Below are 23,954 nucleotides of genomic sequence, written 5' to 3'. Positions count from 1 at the left end.
TGGCCACATCCGCAGTAATAGGTTGGAGGATTTTTTATGCATGTGGTTGAAGATTAAAGGAAAAGAGAAACGCAGGCAAACATCACTGTTTATAAGTGTTTTATAAAAAGTAAAGACTCCGTCTGGTAAATGACAAGTGCATCTTTGAGAAGCAGTGAGTTATGGCACTAAGCTTGAGGCTGTTCACACTGTAATCCACATGAAAGCAAGCCTATTAAAATCTTATCAAGCCCATTTTAATCAGGAGACTAATCTCATCTAATTAAACAAACAGGCCTTTGCAATACCCAACACTCTGAAACCATGAAACAGTTTATGAGGGTAATAAAACACATAGAAAAAGATAACATGCTGCGGATTGAATAGTTCATTCAGGAAATTGTTCACATTCCACACAAGTACAGTTTAATTAAGGAAGAATTACCCACTAACATGCTTAAAAAGGGGTCAAACAAGCAGTAAAACAACCCAACAAAAATCTTTACTGGGTCTGCAGGAGAATCTTCAAGTCAGAAAAAGAAAAACAAAACTTATGTTTCTCTTCTGTATGTCAGTTTGTAAATAATTGTTTACAAAACCAAGGAGAGTCCCATCAGCCTCTGTTGGACTCTATGTAGTGCCACTCAACACATTTTAAAGCTTATTTCACGTTTTTTTCTTGACTTGCCATGCATGCTTTATTTATCTAGAAGCCTGTTTTACATGGGTCTAAATGTGAAAAAATAGTGCATTATGTGGAACATCAAGTCCTTTGATGTCACTGATGTGTTCCTGTTTGGTATATTGTGTCAGTATTGAGATAAATATTGTAAAATGTATAATGTGTTACTACATTAGGACAGCTTAAGGTACTTTTGCCTTCATTTTATTTTTCCGTTTTGTTGCTTAGGGGTCACCTGACCATACTGGGTTCAGAGATTAATACACAGTTCATGAATGCCCAAAGTGGTAAAATAATTTGTAATAACTCTTTTTGAATTAGACAATCTTTTTTTTTTTTTTTAGAAATTTGCCTAATAACTGAACTTGAACTTTATAAGTAAGAGTTCACTGTGTTGCCCCGTGATGTAGTGTAAGTATCACATCACTTCTCCAGTGACTGCTGGGGAAGAGGTGTGTAACATCCCCCGGCCCAACAACGACAAGCGAGTATCAACAATAGATGGGTGAATAAACTGAATTAGTCAGAAAATAACAGCTCCACTGTCAGGTCACCAATCACAGGTATTGAGTGTGACAGATATGAGTGAACCTTTGTCAGTGCTGACTGAATGCCTGCACAGTGTAGCAGTAGATTAAGTCATTGCTTCAAGATTTTAATAGCCTTTGGTCAAATTTAATAGAAGTGGTAAACATGTGATACTGGTGTGGTTTATTTAATGTGTTGTGAATCTTTAGATTCTCCTAAATGCAGGGGACATACTGCAAGTGATGGTGTAACAAGGATATGTTATATCTTGTACTTACTTCAGTGAATAGAAAGCTATATAAATACATGTATTTGACAAAAAAGGTATATTAACATTGCACAGTAAAATGACACCATGCTTTACTGAAGTGATCACATAAGTTTTACTGGTTAAGTTTTAAAATTAAACACTTATCTCAAAACTAAAGTACATGTAAATAACTGAAGGAAACCATGAATGCAACCAGCTACAAGTCATTTGAAAATAGTTTGTTAAATCAAATCTTTATTTCTATTCAAATGAGAATTAAATTATAACTTTCTTTTACATAGGAAAATTGTCATTTTCCTATGACAATTTACTATAATTACCTAAAACAACATTGTCATTATCATTAAATTAGTAATTATTACTCTTAATGTCAAAACACACAGAAAAGAGCCCTTCCCACCTCCCCTGCAAAAATGCTATTATTAGAGACATTAGAAATTCCTGGGGCTCATTTAATTGACTCAACATGATTCATAATGTCAATGACCAACAAAACAATTAATTCCCTTTAACAGATCTGCAGAGCCATCAGCACCACTCTGGGGATAATGAGCAGAACTCAAATTCTTGTCTTGAGTGCAAAAAGTACAACAGGATTGTATATTGCCTAACATTTTTTTATTTCATTATTTGATATTTTAAAGCTAAAATGTTGGTAAAGTGTTGTAAATAAGTAGACTCTACTGCACAAACATTAACTAATTCAACAAATCTAAACAAACAAACAAAAATGTTAAACACAATCTAAACCAACAAATAATTCATTTAGAAAAAAAGGATGCTGTGGTGTCTGATGACACAGCTTGGTGTTTGGAAAATACAAAAGAATAAAAAGTCCTACACTGAGACTGATCGGATAAGGAAAAGAATGGATTCCAACACAATGTGGAGATGGACCAGATATGGAAAGTGTGCAATCGAGGTATATGTTGGTCAATGCCAAATATGTGGCTGTATATCTTGTTTAGAGATCTGTTAAAAAGGCTGAGTCTAAAGATTGACAGGAATTGAGCCAAACTGAAATTTAAAACATAATAATATTTTAAAAATGAGAAAAATGGAAACAAAACGTATAAGTAGGAGTCAGGACCATTTATAAGAGCATCAGTGCTGTGACATTTGTCTGTGTGGAAGTGCATTTACAGTTTGTGATGCTTCTGAGAGGAAAATGTGATCTATGGGAGATTTTCAAGGTGGCATCACAATTTGGGGAGAGGCCTCAAATAAGCAGAGAAAAGAGGCAGCAAGATTAGAAGTAATGAGGTCAAAAGGTTGAAAGAGGACATTGGAAAAGAAAGATTATGAAAATTGTGTTTATAGGTGTGCTGTCTTGAACGGTGCAGGGAGGGTGATGATGCCTTCCTCCAAAATAAAAAAAAGCTAACAAATAAAAGATTACTCCAAGGAATACAAAAAAGAAAAGGAGAAAATAAGGGAAATTGTGTTGTGCTTGGAGGAAGAACATATATAAAAACATATTGAGAAAGGAAGAAAAAAGAAACAAAGAAGAGAGTGGCTTAAAACATACCTTAGGAGGAAAATCGAAGAGTTAAAAAGAGAACCAAGCTTTGTAGAAGCAAATGGTTGGGGCTGATAAGACATGAAACAAACTCTGACTGAAGCCAAAAAGACAGATAGAACTTGTTATCCAATCCAGTTGGCCAGTCAGTACACAGCAAAACTGCCTCTGTCCAGCTATTCATTCAACCTGCCAACCAGAACAGACCCTCCATCAATTCAGCATTTTAAAAAGACTGTCATGTTAAACTGTTTCGATTTGCCAGGATATTTAATTTGCCTTGGAGACATTTATGCAGATAAGCAGAGAGAAGCATGCCAGGCATTCAGTCAGTTACAGCTTCGACCAGTGAACTTCTCAATATGCTCACTTTATTATACAATTACTCTAATTATGGAATATAATCTATTCATATTTGCCCATTTTGACAACCTCATTGTCAGCTGGTCATTTAGCCAAAAAGACTTTAGAATCAAATTTGATTCTAAAACAAAGGAATCACATTTTTTAACATTGAAAACTGCCACACAGTTAGCCAGGAGTGGTGTCTAAGTGAGACGTAAGCAGAAAATTGTAAGATCGTGCTTTTGTCTACTTATTTTACAGTACTGAGGATATTCTCTGCAGTGTGATGAACTGATAAGTTTCTGAAATTCGTCAGGTATGATGCTTTTTGGCACTACATAGCATTTGCAGATTTTATTTTACTTAAGAAAAAAAAAACATGTTTCTCTTGGATATTACCACTTCCTCCTTTAAAGACAGGAATAAGTGTGTTTCTTTTACATCAATTGTCAGTTCTGTGGTTGAGAATACCAAACCAAGAATAGTATTGTGCAGTCAAATGTCAAACCTTAAAAGATGCTACAGAAACTCTTGCTCAGTTACAGTCCAACTGAGACTTTTCTCTTGAGGGAGGTAAAGCAACACAACCCAGGCGACTCCTGATCCTGCTTTTCTTCTACGCGCTGTGGCAGTGTCACTGCGGAGCAAACCATTTCAAAGTGAAACAGTGACTCCAGACGAAACCATTAAAAGTAACATACAATGGGAAAAGCAACATAAAAAAAAAAAATAAATAAATAAAAAAAGAGTCTCTGTACAGGTTCAGTATCAGTCTGGCTGTTGGGTCTTTGCTGAGGCTGTGTTTCATTCCCATGCTTTGTCTGCAGACTCGGGATCAGTGTCGCAGCAGAGGCTTCCTCATCATCAGAGGCTGCAAAGAGGAGGAGGTGGCTGAGCTAATTGTTAGGCCTGGCCTGGTGAGGTCATCCACAGAAAAATATGGTGGGGTAGGGGTGTAAGTATGGAAGCATAAACAATGGGTTGGGAAACAGGGAGAAATTAGCTAAAAAGAAAATGACACAGAGGACAGAAAAAGAAGAGAGAAGACAGATGTGGGACAGAAATACAGAGGGAACAAATGTTGCAAACAGATCTGCCACTCATCCTCATTTACAAATTACAAAGAACTCAACAGCCATAGGAACATTCATACAACAATAATACTCACATATATATCCAACACATTTAAAATCATACATTATAATTACTTTAATTCAATTTAGTCGCATGCAGTGTTTTACAAAAATATTTACCATTTAACTTTATCATGTTTGGTCACATTACAACCACAGACTTTAGTGTATTTCACTAATTTTATGTGACAGACCAACACGTAGTAGCACACAATTGTGAAGTGGAAGGGAAAGACATAAGGCTTTGATTTTTTATTTTACAAATAATATCTGAAGAGTGTAGTTTGCATCTCTATTTAGCCCTTTCTACTCTTTTACCCTTAAGCACTACCCTGTGCATCCAGAGTTATTCACACAGAAAATAAAGTCCATTAATCCTATTGGACTACCCAGCTTTTTCCGTTAAAGCCTCAAATGTTTGTTAGAAAACATTGGGGAAGAAACATCATCATGGCGGCCAAAGCACATCAGACAGGTCCGAGACACAGTTATGGAAAGGTTTAAAGCAGTTTCCACTATTTAATACACAATCTGAAATAAAGAATATAGGCAGTAGCACAACTGCAAACCTTCCAGATCAGGACCAGCCACCAAAACTGACTCAATGCAAATGAAGACTATAAATTAGAAAAAAGCAACAAAGAACATCATGGTAACTCCAGAGGAACTGCAAGAGTCACAGCTCTAAACAAAGACACTTGACATGATAATTATTAGCTTTACACACAAATCTAGGCTTTATGGAAGAGTGGGTAGGTGAAAGCAGTTGCTTAAACAAGGCCATCAGAAGTTGCAGTTAGCCAGAAATCATGGAGACAGAAACTTGGACAAGAAAGTAATTTTCAGATGAGACCAAAATATTGGTATAAAATGCTAAAGCCAATTGTGACAAAAACTTGCCCTCAAAGCACCCTGAACACACCATCACCATTCTGTAACATGGTGTTGGCAATATCATGCTGTGGGGATGTTTTTTCAGGAACAGAAAAGATCGTCAGAGTTAATAGAAAGATTAAATTATCTTTTCTTTTTTTTTTACTTGCCAACAAACTATGTTTGTAGTCATAATTTGGTGATAATATTTTTCCAATCCACTACATTTACTTTGCCCAGCATATTGTGTGCTAGTTTCCAGCTCTGTAGCTTTGGCAGGTTGATATATTTTCTGACCAACAGAGGGTATGAACATTTATCAACTCACTATCTTTGTACAGGTGTCTTTTAATGTGTATTTACAGAAACCCAAAATACAGACATTTTGGTCACATTTGTAATTATCTTAAATTAAACAGAATACCCAAATAGAACAGCTCAAGCAACTATAGATTGATCTCTGCACTAAAATTAGTCTTTTGAGTTGTTTACACTTGCATCACTTTGCATGCCTAATTGAGTCAAGACTGAATGCATTTACAGGAAGGAGATGGCCTCCATAAAAGGCAGCAGATGGGTCAAGTGAAATCAAATGTAAGCAGAGGATGTCCGCACATCCAACAATTAGTCTTTTTTTATTTTTATTTATAGACGAAAGAGGGATAATTAAACTGTGGAGGAACTGCTTCTATGTGAAAGCCATTAGAACAGACTGGACGGAGGTCATTTCTAAATGGTGATCTGAGGTCAGTTTTAGATTTGCCTACTAATGAGACATTAGCTTAATCTTCCAACTGAACAAGTGCCACCCCCTCCTGGCTGTGCTCTGGCAACTCTTTCCAGCTCGTATAACCCATTATCCCCAATCTGATTTTCCCTTGCTGTTAACAAGTCTCCTTGCAGCCCTCTCCACAGTACATCTCCCTATGAATTTTAGACTCTGAATCTGCTCTAACATGTCATGGAAGGCAATAAAATTCAGATTGTAGATTGATTTGAATCCCTGTCACTTTCAAGGCTAAAACATTTTTAAAACTTGTCAGATCTTTTGAACTTGTTCATGTTTTGACATGTATGTTACTGGAATTTTGTGTGTTAGATCAACACAATGGCATTCCTGATTGTGAACTGCAGGTCACACGGGGCTCTCCAGTACTCATTGGGCAACATAGACACATAAGGACAAAGAACAATGCACACACGCCTTCATTCACCAAACAGTCATGTTTTTCAACTGTGGGAGGAATCCTGAGTACCCAGAGAGAAGCGCCACATGCAAAGGGAGAACATACAAACTCCATGCAGAAAAACCTCAAAAACCTCAAATTTGAACCAAGGACCTTCTTGCTCAAAGCAACAGTTCTACCAACTGTGCCACTGTGCAGACTGGGAAATGATACATTTTGTTAAAATGTTTTTGAAAAAAAGTGTGGCTTCCATATGAATTCAAGACTCCTGATTCATTTAACAAAGCTAACTTTTATTGAAATTACAGCTGCAACCTTTGTGGGCCATGACTTTACTCAGTTTAGTATATATAGGGTCGGGCTGCATGAGAACTGCATGGGCCAGAGCAAGCAAAAAAAAACAATTAATATGCAATAAGCAAATTAATTGCCTAATGACTTTGTTTAGGGCTAAAAGCAAACATTATCCCATAATGATTCTGTGAACCTTCTGGATAAAATGTTATTTCTATCTCAACAACAAGATTTATTTAAAAAGTTGCTTCTGGCTGACATCTGGTGTTTTGGCTTTGCAATATCTTAGTTGCACATTTTTAATGATCTTACTACAGTCTTCCCTTTAAAATCTCTGCTCCATTAAAAACCAAGTGTCACAATACATTACAGAGACAAACAGCCTAAATTCATCCTATCTAAATAATTAACTGTAATTTATTGCACTCTAAGCAGTTCACTGTGATATGCCTGTTGCGTATAATAATATTGAGGAACCAATAAAGTGTGATATATGGTGCTGCCCTACTAAAAGCATTATATGTTTTATGCAATATAGCTAAAGCTCAGTCAGAATGTATGGACAGCATCTGGAAATATCAATATTCAAGTCTTACTAGAGATTTTCAATTGGATTCAAGTCTGGCCTTCAATGGAGGCAAAAGATGAAGAGTTTGAGCCGAGTCATTCCACCTAAGTTCTAGCTGCAGGTTTAGAGCCATTTCTTCTAGGGTGGCACTGTATTTAGTCATTTCACAGTCAACCAGTTCCTTGTCCCAGCTGATAAAAAGCATCTCCACATTATGAGGCTGCCACCACCATGTTTCACGTAGAGATTGTGTGTTTAATGTGAGTTACAGTGCTAACACTCTGTCACACATATATCCTGTTCACATCATAGCTCAAGCAACATGAATCCTTATGAATCACTTTGTCCTTTCACATCATAAAATGCAATCAGCTGAGATCATGGACATTTTGAGCTTTCTGCCAATACTCCTGCTTCAGCAGAATCATACAGGCATCTCTTGCATCTTTCATCTGTGGGTCATTTCCCATTAGGGAATCCAGCAGCATTTAACTCTGTCTTCATTATGCATACTGTTGAAACCTTTTCAGTGACATAAATGCAAGTGATGCTGCTGCCCACTTTCCTTATTCAGATTCAGTTGATCTCCCTTTTTCTATGATCAGATGGACACTGGTCAGACTGAACCGCCAGTCCTGCTGTCTTTGCTTGTTGCTTTTTCTTTAAACCCAAGTTACCCTCTTATCATTGATGGTGTTCACAGGTTTTTACTAGCACCCAAGGTGGATAAAGTGCATGATATTAGTGGAAAAATGTTATCAGATTTTTTAAAGACATTTCAGGCAATCATGAAGTGTAATGAAACATCAAGTTGACCTGAAAGGGGATATAGTGTTTTTCATCTAAGCCAAAAAGATTGATTTTATTTTTGGTCAGAGGGAATTCTTTTTGTTTTTCCTGTCTTTGTGATACTGTTTGTTCTTCAAGGTTTTCTAACAAACTCGGAAGTCTTCTCTGAACAGCTGTTTTTCTCCTGAGGATGCAGTACACACAAGTGGTCTCTACTGCTAAGTAGATGACTTCCTTAAGGGGATAAATGCATGGCACACTTTTTAGTCTTTTTTTGAAACACATGAATCCTTTACATTTTATTCTACAGTTGTGTGAATATAACACACTTAATCCCAATAAAATACACAAAGTATGCGGTTGCAATGAGATAAACTGTTAAACTTTTAAAAATAAGATATATACTGTATATATATATATATATTTTTTTTTTTTTACAAATAACCATATGTAAATTGGTGGAATATATTTGGTCATGACAAAGAGTATACTTTTTTTTGACAGAGTTGTTCTTTGGTGTAGCATACTTTAATTTACTGCACTGAATAATTTATGAAATGGTAGTGATACCCATAAACGCCTTTTTTTTTTAGTAGATTTTATTTATTATAATGCTTTTCCCATGCTATTACACTTTTGTGTGGCTGTATGAGAGACATTTTACCACAATTTATCTGTAGCTGTGTCCTTCATACTGACAGATGTGTCTAGATTGGTCATAAAAAGAGTTTAACGGCTCAGACACAATTTTTATCTCACCAAATTACAGTGTGACAACGGCACACTTGTTCTCCCCGTGTGGCCTGTTGCCCTTCAAGTTGAAGTTCTTTTTAGGATTCAGCAGAATAATTGTTCTTTCTATGACTATTCTCTTTTGGAAAGAACCCATGATGGAAAGATTTTACAAGGAAATGAAGGTAAAAATACATTTTCTTGAATCTACTAGAGCTACTCTTAGAGTGTGAACGAAATCTTAACTTTATGCGACTTCTTACTTATCAACATATCTTCCATTTCATTTGTTTGATACCAGTTACATTTGAAAACGTTTGACATTATTCCACCACCACAATATCTGGTTGGCAAACCTGACCCTGCTTTCAGTCTGTATCTGAAAGTTTCATAGAGTCCTTATTCTTTATTTAATCTTTGTCATTCTTTCTTGACTTTGTGTTTTCTTGTACATATTTTCCTGTAACCTTTCTAACTCACTGGTTTTGGTGTTCAGTGCGTAATGCACCTGCAATTTATACCTAGATATTATTAAATTCACTGTTTTTACCCTGGCACACACTGTGAGATTTAAAAAAAATTCTTACAGACTTTGACATTTTACATTGTGCAAGTTCGATACGATAGTGACTTCTTTTACTGCTGCACAATTTGGTGCTACAGTAGGATTACATTACAAAGGTCAAATACACATAAGCCCAACAATATATGAGAACCAAGTTACAGGTATTAATGTGCTTATTATTAGAGTCAGACGCTGAAAAGAGGGAGAAGGGATGTTAGAAAAAAGACAGCTGGAGACATTTATATATCGGCTGTAGCAGCAGTCTAACTACAAGATATTCCCTTAAAATATCTGACACTGCTTGATGTATATCATAGATCATGGTTGGGAGAGGGCTAAATGAATGGTTGCTATATCCATCACATTAATTGACCAGATCACTGACCTAAGCTCAGGATTTCATTTTTAAATGAATGATACATGATAATTGCACCATGTTTATCCTACTTTAGGGGGAATTTTGCGCAACTTTTATCTTGGGTTCAGTCTGTTTGTTGTAGATCCAAATTTGTATTGTTGTTCTTCTGCTCAGACTAGCATTTTTGTGCTCTCATTTCACCATCTCTTGATACTGGTAGAATTTCTGTTGGTTTATCCTTTCAATAAAATTTCTACTTTTATTCATTTGGGCTTTGCTGCCTTAGACATTTTCTTGAAAGATGGTTTCTTTTAGTCATATTTCTAATGTACTTTAAGATCTTTCTTGTTTTTATTCAGTGTAGAACCACTAATACAAGGCAGTGTCTCTCCATTATTTGTCCAAAAGTCTTAAATAGTTGGATGTAATCTTAAAGGCTCAATGTATTTTGATAACCTTAACTGTACTTATATAGATTTATCCTCTCTTTAACTTGAATATACAGACACAGACAAGTTTGCTGGTACCCTTGAAACTTATTGAAACAATGCTTGATTGCTCCAAAAAGTCCTCCTTTATATCTTCATTCCTTTAGTGTGTGACAGCAAAAAACGTATACATTTTTGTATGCCGTTTACGTTACAAAAATATGACAATAAAGCATGAACTGTTTTGTTAGTGCCCCGAAAGAGACAATTAATTCTTGCAGTAAAGTCATGTTTCAAATTATGTGTCAAGTCTACCATCATCCACATGTATGTATATGGAATAAACATCATGCTGTATAGTTTGGTGTTTTTGTATGCACCAAACTGAACATGGACTAGAGCAAGCAAATGTGAGAGCTTTTGGAGAGTTCATAAAAACTGATTACAGGCAATTATGCTAAAGGTAGAGGCTAGAACACCCTTATCGAGCAATTTCATGTTTCTGTGACCACAACTGCCTATATAATTAAATGTAGAAGGTTGATGGGACAGTAAGCAACTCCCCAAAAGAACAATAGGAAATTTCATCACAGTTTCATCAGACTTATAGAAATAGACCCAAGGAAACCATCTAAAAACAATTACAATTAAAACTGAAGTGCAAGTTCAAGGTACATGACTTCTGATTGAGAAATCATTCACATTTTAAATCTTTATTGGGTATATCTTTAAGATCCAGGGGGGCTCTACTATAGATTGAAAAATGCCAAATAAAAAAGCTATATAAATAAAATAAAAATAAAAAAGTCATACAGAGGCAATGACATGTTCAATGACACAAACATATATTTTTGAGAGATGAACTTAAGATTTTGAGAAAGAGTCTAGTTTGTGCAGGTAATCCACTGTGTTTGCTAACTGTACAAACTGTTTGAAGAAATGCACTTATTCTTTTGCAAATGTCAAGGATGATTCGAGAAATGTACCAAAGAGCCTCAGAAAATCTGTTGTAGCACTGTCTGTCACGAGTTCAGTGTTGAAGGTTTCTTATCCAGGGAGTATGCAAAGATAGAGTCTCATAGCTTGTTTTTCATTTTTAGTGCTAGGGGAGTTACTAACTAGTTTCCCACTTTGTTCTCTATTTTTGATGCCATCTTCAAGCCTGACGTAGCTTGAGCTGTGTCTGTGCTGACAAACAGTGGTTCAAACTATCAACATATTGGCAATGACTTTCTCTATGTGAAGGTCTCATTGTATTGCAAATACAACTAGTGATTTCTGTATTTTACCATACACTACCACAATCAACTGGTAGTGATTGTGGCAAAACATGCAGCGGCATAAACTGTATGAGATCCAGTTAAACGTTTGCCAATTTCAAGTTATTTAAAATACAAAAATGTATTTTGTGTTTCTTGTGTAAGGGTACCACAAATTTGTCCATGTCTGTAAATCACTTTTGACCTCTTTATATAAGGTGATTTGGGAGGAACTAACAAATTTATGTTGTGGGTTTTCAGCAGCTGTTTATCAGGCTACTGCTTTTCTTAAAATATCAAACATTAACACGTTTACATGGAGTATGATGTAGTGGCAGGGTACATTACCATGATTGTTGTCACGACAACCGTCCGATTCTCCGTCAGTGAGCCTTCACTGGAAAGACCATTTCCATCCTGTTCCAACACAAGCTTGTCGATGTCATTCCAGTAGCCAATCTGAGGAGGCCAAAGGAGAGCACAACTCTTACAGAAATTGACTAATGTAGAAACCTAGTACAAACCTTAAGGAAAATGAATAGAGGAGAGAAAGAAAAGCCAACAAAAAAAGTTAGCCATTCGATTTGCTCCTGTAAATTTCCCATTAGAGCAATAGATGATATTGAACATGAGCCAAAAATTTCCAATAACTGCACATTACTGCCAAAGGGATAATTATGTAGCTTGGATATCATGTGATTTTGTTATTTTATCTTCTACATGTGTGTTTGTTTTAATAAAAATAATTTAAGGGAAATGTCAGCTTCAGTGCTTTCCTCCTACGTTTGCCGTGATGAAGACAGATTTTGTTAAATTTTTTTTTTGTTAGAAAATTGTAAACTTTTTATGTTCCCTGGTTGGTATAAACATAAGCTCATGAAGCCCATGCTGCAATTAATAGTTGGATTAGAATGATTTTTCATATCAGTAGAACAGGTAATCATGAAGGACTATTAGAATATAATATTGGTCTTGAAGTAAAAAAATGAGCACATTAAATTCCGCAGAAATTATTAGGAAACATAACTTAATATATAAAAGTCAACTTCTTTTTACTACATTTGTTCTAAAAAGACCTTGCTGTTTTAATTTTTTAAAAACAAAGTTTGACATGATAAGTAATATGTATGTCTACAAGGCACGTACCTAAACACAGAACAAAACAATCCATTTAACTGTTTTAAACTTCATTCCATGGGCCACAAAATGAGAGCCTACCTTTAGTGGTCCATTGCTTTTCAGTTCGAACACGGCCATAGTGTAATTGATCCTCCGACCGTAGTGATCAAACTGAATATTTCCAGTAAGGCCCTGAATGCGCACCTAGATTTAAAGCAGAAGTAAAGGTAGTTACTAATAATAGCAAACTAATATCTTAGAAATATTCAACACAAATTTCAACACATGACATTTCTCTGACAACTGTTGGATTACACACGTTCACTTTCTTAACATAAAAACATTTTTATTTAGCAGCATAATCTTATACAGAAAATCTTAGAAAAAAATCTAACCTTCAATTTAAATACAAGTATGGGTACAATTCTCTAAATGTGTGAGAAATGACAATAATGCAAACCAAGAAAGGTATATTTGTGTTGATGTTATTTTCTTGAGCACATTCCTTCTTGCAGTTAGTTACACTGAGGGCACTAATTATAAAGTTAGATTGACAAACAAGGCTGAACCAGGAACCCAATGCTTTTCTTGCCCCAAAACACAGTGATGATGAGGAATAAAGTTAAAGCTTTTAGCTATAGAAATCGACAGTAGCATATCAGATTTACCAAGTTTCCATAGCAACCATCAGATGCTATCTAATTGCAAACATTCAAATGTTTGACTGGAGAGTACAGAAATATATTCCTGTCCTACCACCACCAATATATAAAGATATAATGTTTTCTAAAGGTTAATGAGACTGTAATTGTAAGGCTTTGTCTCATTTTTAGATATGATGGAGCCTTCAGGCAGAAAACACCCCCAGTCTGCAACAAAGACTAAATGTGTAGAACGGAACCACATGTCTGATGTTCAGTACGGTGGATGAACTGTGATGCTGTTTGCCTGTTTTCTTCTAAATCCCTGTGAAGTATTTTAAACGCATATTACACAGAAAATCAGCGGGTTTTTTTTCTTCCATAAAAAAGAGCTGGTTTGATTCACGGCGGCAGCCAAAGTCCAAACAAAAACCACTAAGCTTCAGCATCGGGATCAGAGCCAGGGAGAGCAGCTGCAACTGTGCTCAAAGCCAGCAGCTGGATCCTATCACAGATCCGATTTTTAAATAGAGCAGTGAGGAAAAAATAAAAGGACTCATGTTTTCATTCTCCTTTTTTCATCATATATGCAATGTTCCTAGATATATCCAAAATATTTAAGATCTGAAGTGTCTTTTTGATATCCAAATGGTCATGCCAATTACCAGGGAATATAAAGATATTAATGACTCATACATATAAAAAGTAAAAGGTGATAGCCCGTGTCTCTTGACTTTTACCTGTTTACAATTAAACAAATTGTCCCAACCTGTTTTAGTGCTCGCTCCATATCTATCCCTTGGTTCCAGGGAGCCGCTGGATTAGCAAGGCAGTCCCCAGCATTGCCACGGCGACTGATGTCGATTTTCTGACGGCGGAGGGTGCGGAAGGCCTCAGCCATTACAAGAACACCATCATACGTTAGAGATGAGGTATACTGGGAATAGCAAAGAAACACAGTGAGGAAAAAAACAAAACTTTAGGTGTTTTGTGTTGACTTTGCTGTTCAACTGTAAATAAGCTCATACATTTTTACGTAGAGTAAAACAATATATATAAAAAACATTAAAATACAATTAGTACAATTGTAAACTTACAGTGACTTGTTAAGAATTATTTGCTTTGAACTTATTCAAAGTTAATTTCACGTTACAACCTAAAACCTCAATACATCTTATTGTAATCTTGTGACATCCGTTTACATTTTCCTTTCTTTTACAATTAGGACCTCTAAATTCATGAGTTATTGTGTAACTCCTTAGATCTTCTGGTTCTGGTCTGCTCTGCATCCCCAGAACCAGAACCAAAGAAGGAGAAGCAGCATTCAGCTTCTATGCACCACAAATCTGGAACAAACTTCCAGTAAACTGTAAAACACCTGAAACACTGACTTCCTTTAAATCTCAACTAAAAACCCATATTTTTGTATTTGAAACCTAATCAATTACGAATTAAATGATGGCACTTGACTTAATGTAATGTTTTGATTGTTGATTCTATTGCATGACTGTGTTTCTATATTTGTTATGATGTAAAGCACTTTGAAATGCCTTGCTGCTGAAATGTGCTATACAGATAAAATTTGATTGATTGATAAATTGCTGATTATATTAGACACAAAAAAATAACAAGAAACATATGTAATCAAGAGATAGGGCGACAGTGATAGGAGTTCAACCTGGAGCAGGTGGATGACTGATTCAATGACTGCTCTGCCTGCTTTGGTTGACATTTCACCCACCTGACCAGGTGGGTCAGAGGTCAGAGGGCCACGTGGTGCCTCTGTCAGACTGTCCCAGGGCAGCTGTGGCTACATAGTAGCTTACCACTGTCAGTGTGTGTTTGTGCATGAATGTCTTATGAACAAAGACCCCCATGTTCAAGAATGACTGAGTGTAGAGTGAACCACGCTGTGGCCCTCTGGACTTGATAAAGCACTATACCAATCACAGCGCATTTACCATTCACAGGACATTCACATTGATCAACAAAGTCATCGTAGAAAGGCGACAGAGTTAACGGAAACAGTTACCCAGATTCTGTTGCACAACCAGAACACACATGGACTCTCAGTGCTACACAGACAGAGGCAGTCAAACACACAGCAGGCTCTCTTCACATCACAGTGGAAACAAGGAAAAGATGAAAGCGAGGAAAAAGACCAGCGTCAGCTGAGATCCTCTCTGCGGGTAGTTTTTCTCAGTGGCTGACATCCCTTGATTTTTACTTTATTATGTGTACTTTGGAGGGCTCCGCAACTAGGTTGGCCTATTTTCATGTGTTCTGTTTGAAACTGAAGAGGACCTTAAGAAAGTGACTGACAAATGATGACTATGGAGAGGAAACATCTAGACTGGGAATAGTAGAACACTGTCTTTGCTGTTCCTGTCAGTGGCAGGACAGAGAAACCTTTGTGACAGGGAGAATAGTTCTTACCTAAGATTAGACAAGGATCTGCAGTCAGAGCTCTGATTTTAGCTAAAATCAGTCAACTTAATGTATATCATACTTGTGACAAAAAAAGAAAAGCAAAACAGTACAATTTTTAGGAAGTAAAGCCAGCATCTAATCATTTAAGTGAGCATTTGACTGTATTTGCCTCATGAGTCCCAACGGGAATTGCAGATTTTTGTTCTCCGAGACAAGTTAACTACTAAAATAATGGCCAAAGTCATTTTTTGCCAAAAATTATTTTGTTTCTCTTTTTTGCCTAAGTTATTTGGACATTATTTTAGAAAGGTAATGATATTATGCCATTACTATAAGCAATAAAAGCTGATAATTTCTTTTGGATTTATGTATTTATCTAATGCATAAATAAAATATGCATTAAATAAATGCATGAATCCAAATGCATTTATTTGGATTTATGCATTTGGATTCTGAAAAATCTGATTTATACTTTGTGGCAGTTCGTTACTAGAAAAAAAAAGCTCATTTCTTAACATCAAATTAATTATTGTTTATCAAACATAAGCTCTTTTGAAATAATGCTTATCTGCTTAGACACAAGTAATTTACAGTTGGTAACGTTTTCAAAAGTTAAAATCAGATGTTTACTTCGTGGCACTTGGTTACCAGAAGACAAGGTTGTCTCTTAGCAACAGATTAACAACAAATATTGTTATTGTTCAGAAAACATAAGATTTCTTCTGCTCTTTTGAAATACTACTTACCTGTTTGCTATTTAACAAGAATTGTGTATTTGGTGAGTTTTTCAGAAAAGCTTTTTTTTTTTTTTTGTGATTGGTGGTGAATATATTATAAAACAAACATTCAACGCAAAAGTAAAAATCTGATTTATACATCACGGCAGTTGGTTACCAGAAGACAAGCTCGTCTCTTAGCAACAAATTAACAACAAATATTGTTATTGTTCAAAAAACATAAGATTTCTTCTGCTCTTTTGAAATACTACTTGTCTTATACTGGGGTATAGATAACATTGCATACTGAAAACATAAAGTCTTAATTGGGAGAATATGCGATCTTTCTACATGTTGATCTGTATGTTCATATATATATAGTACTCTGAAGTTAATTGTGCAAAAAAAGAAATAGCTCTATAAAGAAACCACGTGTTCATATGCACTATGACTACATTTTTGACATTTAGCAATTTGCAACAAAGATTCCGATCATTTTTATTACATATTACCCAAACCTCCATGCACACAAATCACATTTCAAGACACATAGCCAGTTTATTTGATGGTTTAAAGTAGCTCAACAAAATCTAGTCTACGCCACAGAGTAGAAAAAAGTTACAGAGATGCTGACATTACCACACCAGACTTTTACTGGGTCTGAAACTTTCTGCTTTTTGCCCAAGGCAAACTGAGTTCAGGTTTAAAGCAACAGCTTCAAAGCCAGGGGCAATTTTAAGGCAACCATTGTCACTAGAGGGTTTTCTGTATTTATGTTCAATAAATTTGTTTTGTTTGCATTTGCAGAGCGATGGAATGAATATTTTTTCTGGGTATGTTGAAATATTAAACCTTTGTATGCCCCTTCATGCAGATGTTTGTAGTTCTCACACAAACTGCAAGTCTTTTTTGTTAATTTAAATCGGATGATTGTGTTCATCTGTTACCATCCATCATGATTTATTTACCTCTGATTCACAAAGGAACTTCACACATTTTATATCCACAGCACTCATTTATTGTTTTGGACGCAGCTTGACGCATTAATCTACGGTTTAATGACTAAGCACACAATGTAATTATGACAAAAGCCTTCATAAAGACAAACATGTTCTGGTTATACCATCGACCACTGTAGTATTCAGCTGCGGCCGCAAGCATTTTTCCATACCTTACATTTTTCCAGACGCTGTTTGAGTTTTGGAAATGGAATAAACTCTACCCCGCCCTCTAAATGCCCTGGTGCAGTGTGTCTTGATTGTATGTTTCCCACTGGTAATGTTTAATCATACTTTCTGATTACTTTTCACAAAATCTGTATGACCACACCACCTTGATAAATCCCGACCACTTTGTCAGAAGTTCAGTTCCTCCAGACAAGAAAAATTCACTTCGGACAAATTACGACCGACAATTGGTCAGTTGCTGACAAACCCCTGGATTGATTGACATGTGTAATCATGTCAATTCTGTACAGTTGTTTTTTTTTACAGATACTGCAGGATGTTTATGTGTTGCAGGGCAGGAGGTAAATAAAAGTTGTTATGAAGTATTTTTAATGAGTAAGTGGACACATTCCCAGTTAACATGTGCATTTCCACTTGACTCCCGGTCACTAACCCGTCTAAAGTGGTCTACTCTGTAATAGAAAAGGGACAAAAAGAAGGGAGCTGTGGGCATCTAAATATAGAAATACTGATGTGGGGGAGGAAGAAATGTGACTTTTTTAAAAGGAAACATGATGCTTTATTGGTGAAGCTATAAAATTATACAGAAAAAAAGTATCTGAAAAGAAAAACTGTTACATCCTGCTGCAATTAGACATTCAAGGTAAGAATGCATGTCTTCCTACTAAAGAACTACTAAAATAATTTTAAATCTAAATCTTCCAGTGGCATCAAAAATATTGGGGTTAACTGTAACTATTGTTAGAAGAAGGGTGCCACACAAACAGTTTGATTCAGGCTGTGGCACACAGTCACTAAGAACTTTCTTTCTTGGACCTTCTTGGGCTGCCTATTACAATCATGAGGTTATTTGAACATTGCATTATATTTTATATACGTTTAATTACCTTAGGTGGGCTTTCAGATCCAGGATATTCTCGCTGGTCCAGTTTGTTCCACCTCTGCATGAGCTTTATGACAATATCTTTGCTGAAGTCCACCAGCTGGAAACCAGTCACGTTGGCGCCACCATGCATGAATCTTTCCAGGGAGATGTCCTTAAATCCCTGAGAGGAAAGAAAAGAAAGAAGGTAGGAATCAATAAAGGAAGAAAAAATAAAATATCCCAGTTAAGATAATGAAAAGTTCAGTCTTACGCACAAACTCTAGATCCTTTTAATGACAGATTATTCTAGTGAATTCCACAACTCCAATTGTGACCGTATGCAAAGAGACACTTCACTGTAAAGAGGATGTAAATCAAATTGGGACAGAGCTAAAGACAGTGGCAGACTCAAAAAAGACATGTAAGCATTATCCAGGGTTGATGAATGCTAATGGCTAAAAGGTGTGAAAGCCTATTTAGCCTTCAATATGCTCAAAGGGCCTTTTTCACAGTCACAGAGAAAAATACCATTGAACAGATTTTAGGGATTAGGCTTGAAGTCATATTTCATTTCTCGATGCGGGCTGCCAAAATCTCCTGACAGTGATGACCTTGTCAAGAAGAGACACATGAAAATATATTAGGCATATAAAAAGCAGTAAAATAGTTTTTTTTTTCAAAAGACCATAATCAAATTATGTAAAATAAGAGGTAATAACAATAAAGTACACCTTTAAAGGACAATGAGTTTGTTACTGAGGTGAACTGTAATATCAAAGTTTATCCTGAGATAAACTCTTGTCTCTGGTGTAATAAGTGGGAATGAAATAATAGGATAAAGCTTAACTTAAGGCCAAGACTTTTCATCCAGCGCAATGGATAAAAATGATTGTAAATTATTGTGAAATAAAAAAGAAGCAAACTCCTCAAAATTTCAAAGCTTATGTTCAAGATTTCATCACATCTTGTTCATATCCTGGGCTGGTTGTGAGTCCATCAAAGGGAACCAGAGGGACTCACAGAAACAGAGGGCAAATAAGAGTGATAATTTATCCTAAGAGTCATTATTTTGCATTATTGGAGGAAGCTGGTGTACCTGATTAGCACCCACACATGAAAGGAGAGAACATGCAAAACCCTCTTCAGAAAAACCCCAGACCTGAATTTGAACTCAGCACCGTTTTCCTGCAAGACGACAATGCTATGTTTTTGCTTGAAAAATGTGTGTATTCTCAGCTAAAAGAATGAGATTTTCAGTAAAAGTTGATGGACACCTACTATGGAAATACAAAAAGAAAAAGTACATGGGTAAAACAGAATGGATTCTCTTTTTCCACCTAACGTTTGACTTTTTAAAGAAGATTTCCATCTGCCCAGTTTCCAATCGGTTGTGCTGGTGGGACAAATTTGTACCATTCTTAAACAGTAGCAGCAAAGAATCATTGTGTGTACTCAAGTGGCTCTCGAGCTGCACTTTGGTCCTCCCTGATTGAGATACAAAATCTGAATAAAAGGTATCAGGGACAGAAAACAATACATGGCTGGGGCACTTTTCATGCAAGAAACACCACTGCATTATTTACGACTCAATGGATGCAAGAGACATTAACATGAGCTCTGCTCTCTGGGCAAAAAGGCAAATGTCCCATAAACATATTCACTTCCCTGATCTGAATCCACTAAGAAGGTCTGTTTTTATTTTTTCCTCCAGCAATACATGCAAGATAAACAAGTCTTGTAATTCAACTTTAAAGATGCAAAGCTTCATCTTCCTGTTTTGTGTGTCAGATACCTGAGGCAAGATGCATAAATAACACAGGAACATAAAAAATACAGAAAAAAAAAACAATCTCCCTATTCCTGCATAAAATGTTTTTTTTATGAAAAATAAATGTGCAGTGAGATTGCACCATTATCAGACTGTTGTTCAAGACAACCCCAAAACATTCTTGTTTTACAATTTAAGTATAATATGATACTGTGACAATGGAAGAAAGGCGGCTGAATTTAAAATGAAACTAATATTTCTATGTTCTCCTGTAGTCATTTCAGTTTGAAAATTTTATGCTCCAGCTATGTTCAATACAGTGAACCCTCGCTATATCGCGGTTCGCCTTTCACGGTCTCGCTGCTTCACGGATTTGCATCGTGCATTGTGTTCTGCATTCTGATTGGCTAAACAGTCTCTCCGCTTCTTCTCCACCTGTGTGTCAACAACGCTGAGGTTTAATATGTACGCGTACATAAAACAGCTTGCCAATTTCAAGAATATTTTTGCCCAGAAGAAAAAAGAGCGACAACAACTACCGATAACTATGTTCTATGATAAAACACACCTGCACCGCGGGCTTTAGAAGAAAAAAACGCTACAGAGCGGAGTCAGGATGCAGCGGCTCAGTCAGAAGAACAGTGAAATACACGTGAGTCACTATTTGTGCTACTGTACTTTGTATTTTTTTTCATAATCATTTTTCATTTTCTCCCGTTCTAATCCAATGACTCAGGTCACGGTGGGGCAGTGCTGATCTCCGCAATTTGAAGCCTTCAGTTCGTATTGATGATTAAAATTATTATTTTACAGTACAGTAGTTATTTGTAAAAAAAAAAAAACATTTATACTGTACTTTTATTTGTTAAATGCTTGGGCCTGTAAAAAGGTTTTGTTCTTTGGTTTCAATGTATTATGGAGTATTTCATTGTATATAATTGTAAAAAAAATAAAGGTTACTACTTCACGGATTTTGCCTATCACGGGTTCTTTTTGGAACGTAACCCCTGCGAAAAACAAGGGTTCACTGTATATAATACTCACATAAAAGCATAGAAAATAATATATTTAAAATGTACTGTTTCTGTGGAACATGATCTATGAAACCAACAATTAAGGTCAATGGACCCCACATATAAACACAAATATTTTTCTTTTTTCAATCTTTGCAGAGTAACCTGTAAAGGCCATACCTAATAATAACTTCAAAATAGAAGAGGGTGGTTAGCACTAAAGGGTAACTGGCAGAGGTTTACTGGTGGTTTTCTAGACAAAATATAATTATTTTATAATTCCACTTTATGACTGCTCAGTAGTTTTTGCTCTGTAATCTAAATACAGACAATATATTTACTGACTTCCTATTCCCAGCTTCACAGATGAGAGTTAGTACAATTTGCACAACAGTACTGTTTCCTCAAGATTCAAAACCTTTAAAAACACACTTCCTGTCCCTGTGATCAACTAGCTAAATAGCTAAAACCTTTCTCCAAGTGGCATTTGGCTTGTAAGCAGCGTGAGGACACAATTTATTGTTCAAACAGGACAAAAATCATAAACACCAAATTAAAGGTGTTATTGCAATGAACAAAGCAGGCCAACAGTGAGCTTTTAGAATTAAAATGTATGGATTACACTTAAAATCCATGAAAATTTAAGTAAAAACACCAATATAATGTTTTTAATGCACTACCACAGAAACTGCTAATTACGTGAATTCACAGTTTCTGTTGAAAATGTGTTTAAAACATGCTTAAAATCCCAGTACGTGCCAGATAAACTAATTTAAATGGCCTTTCTTATATCATTGAAAGAAGAGTGGTCAGGTATTCAGCCAGAAATATGTATGCAGCTTATTGACAACAACAAAAAGCATGTTTTCCCTATACAGTATTGTGGTTTGAGTATTTCGCTTGTATGTGTATTTTTTTCACCATATGGATTAGAGTGTCCATAATAAATTTAAACTTTGAATGAAACACATCATTAAAGCCTCAAAATTAAAGTCCAGCAATAATAAGACACTTCTGATTGGAATGGTATATGTATGTAGCTAAAAGTGGACATCCATGATGCACATTTAATTTCATGAGCTCAGGTTAAGAAAGGGAGGTATAAAAGAAAATGCTATATGAAGGTGGCACGAAGAACAACACAGAATTTCATGTTTCTGGGTCCTGGTGTCTGACCTTGTCAAAAAACAATCCATCATGCAGCTGGCTATCGAAACTGCCTACAAGTAGTGGACTGAACTTGTCTCAGTATAACAAAAATAATACTTACCAGGTTTGCTATGATGTAATGGTAACCTTTAACATGCTTCCCCACACTGACGGCCTAGAAAAAGGAAACAAGAGTATTACTATTTATCTATATTTATTTTGTGAATGCAATGTGTAAAACTGCGTATTTGATTCGGAGGTAGGACAATGAATATAAATCATACTTTTTCTACCTATTTATAACACTCATTACAGCCAGAAAATGTAACTTCACAGGTTTGTGCTACAACTCAGTCATCAATACATGGTCATTTAACTTTATTTGCTAATTTGCTTTTAAGGTACCCAGTAAATTAACTCAAAAATTGAACTGTATTAGCATTTCGCAAGAGAGAGAGGGAAATGAAACACTTTGGGTTTTTAATAACATAGAAGACATGCACATTTTTATTGATGTGATGCATAAACCTAATTAATAAACTGTTCACATTTCTTACTTCTCTCTAGACTCACCCACACATTTCAGCGGCAACATACTGACACACTCACACATGCACACGCACGGATCGCAGCTGGCAGGAACAGGAAAACAGAACAGTCTCTGTCTCAGAGCAAGGATGCTCGCCAGTGCCGGTACTGCAGGATTGACTGTGAGGGGAGAGTGTGTTTGTGCATGTATCCCTGTCTCAGTACAAGTTAAAGCCAGTGTGTGTTGGTGTGTGCAGGCATGTGTGTGTGTGTGTGTGTGTGTGGTTGCTCAGACACTACTGAAGCCAATTAAAAAACAGTCTGTCTATTTTTCTGTCTGAGAGGGAGGCTGCTGCCAGTGTGTGTTTGTTCCAAAGGAATTAAAACCTAGAGCTGTGAATTGCATGAATAAAACACACTTTCCTAACATGTAGTTGGTTAACCTCCAGATTTCAGGTTAATTCTAAGTTAGTGGAGATTTTTCTTTTGTGGCAGTATGACTCTTAGGAAGTCATGTTCAGCCAAATGACCTTGATGCATTCTAGAAATTCAGTCTGTGAATATCCTTGTTTGCTTTATCTACCATATTTTTTCCCTCCACTTAATCTTCAATTAATATGCCATTGTGCAGCACTAAGCCAAAATCTTTAGCAATGACTAATTAGGAATGGTTTGTATCTGAGATGTTTCCATTCATTGTTCTCATGAATGCATTATTTTTATGCATTTTTAGAAAAAAAAAAAAAAAATTAAAAACAGACATTTTTATCAAATGACCTATAAAATACTGTTGCACTCACTGTCTTTAGAGCTTCTGTTCTGCTTTATTCTTTTAAATAACTCCACAAACCCAGAGCAGGTTTGTGCAACACCCATCAATGCAAAGTCCAGTCACCTCCTTCATGGATTCCTAGTGGGACCTGATCATTTTGCTTCTTCGCCATGTAATACGAAATTTCTAATTTTGGTGCTTTATAACATCAACCATGTTATACTGACCATGTGTCAAGAGGACATGCTGTGCCTGT

At 36.0% G+C, this 23,954-nt stretch overlaps 1 protein-coding gene across 8 annotated transcripts in view; it reads right to left on the bottom strand.

Annotated features, from left to right (window-relative positions):
* gria4a (glutamate receptor, ionotropic, AMPA 4a) overlaps positions 1 to 23,954 on the bottom strand; it is a 122,085-nt gene that overhangs the window by 46,598 nt on the left and 51,533 nt on the right. For 7 of the 8 annotated variants that reach the window (XM_027998890.1, XM_027998896.1, XM_027998892.1 and 4 more), the window contains exons 6-10: positions 22,520 to 22,573; positions 18,491 to 18,649; positions 14,040 to 14,207; positions 12,729 to 12,833; positions 11,859 to 11,969 (exon numbers count right to left, since the gene is read on the bottom strand). In XM_027998890.1, coding sequence (XP_027854691.1) covers positions 11,859 to 11,969; positions 12,729 to 12,833; positions 14,040 to 14,207; positions 18,491 to 18,649; positions 22,520 to 22,573 — 597 coding nt within the window. Of the gene's footprint in view, positions 1 to 997; positions 4,196 to 11,858; positions 11,970 to 12,728; positions 12,834 to 14,039; positions 14,208 to 18,490; positions 18,650 to 22,519; positions 22,574 to 23,954 lie in introns of those variants that run through there. The other variant, XM_027998898.1, reaches the window with a different exon arrangement.

Source organism: Xiphophorus couchianus, chromosome 18 (genome assembly GCF_001444195.1).
Source record: "Xiphophorus couchianus chromosome 18, X_couchianus-1.0, whole genome shotgun sequence".
Classification (NCBI taxonomy): Eukaryota; Metazoa; Chordata; class Actinopteri; order Cyprinodontiformes; family Poeciliidae; genus Xiphophorus; species Xiphophorus couchianus.
Note: the sequence above shows the minus strand (reverse complement) of the source record. Positions and strands in the feature narration are given on the sequence as shown.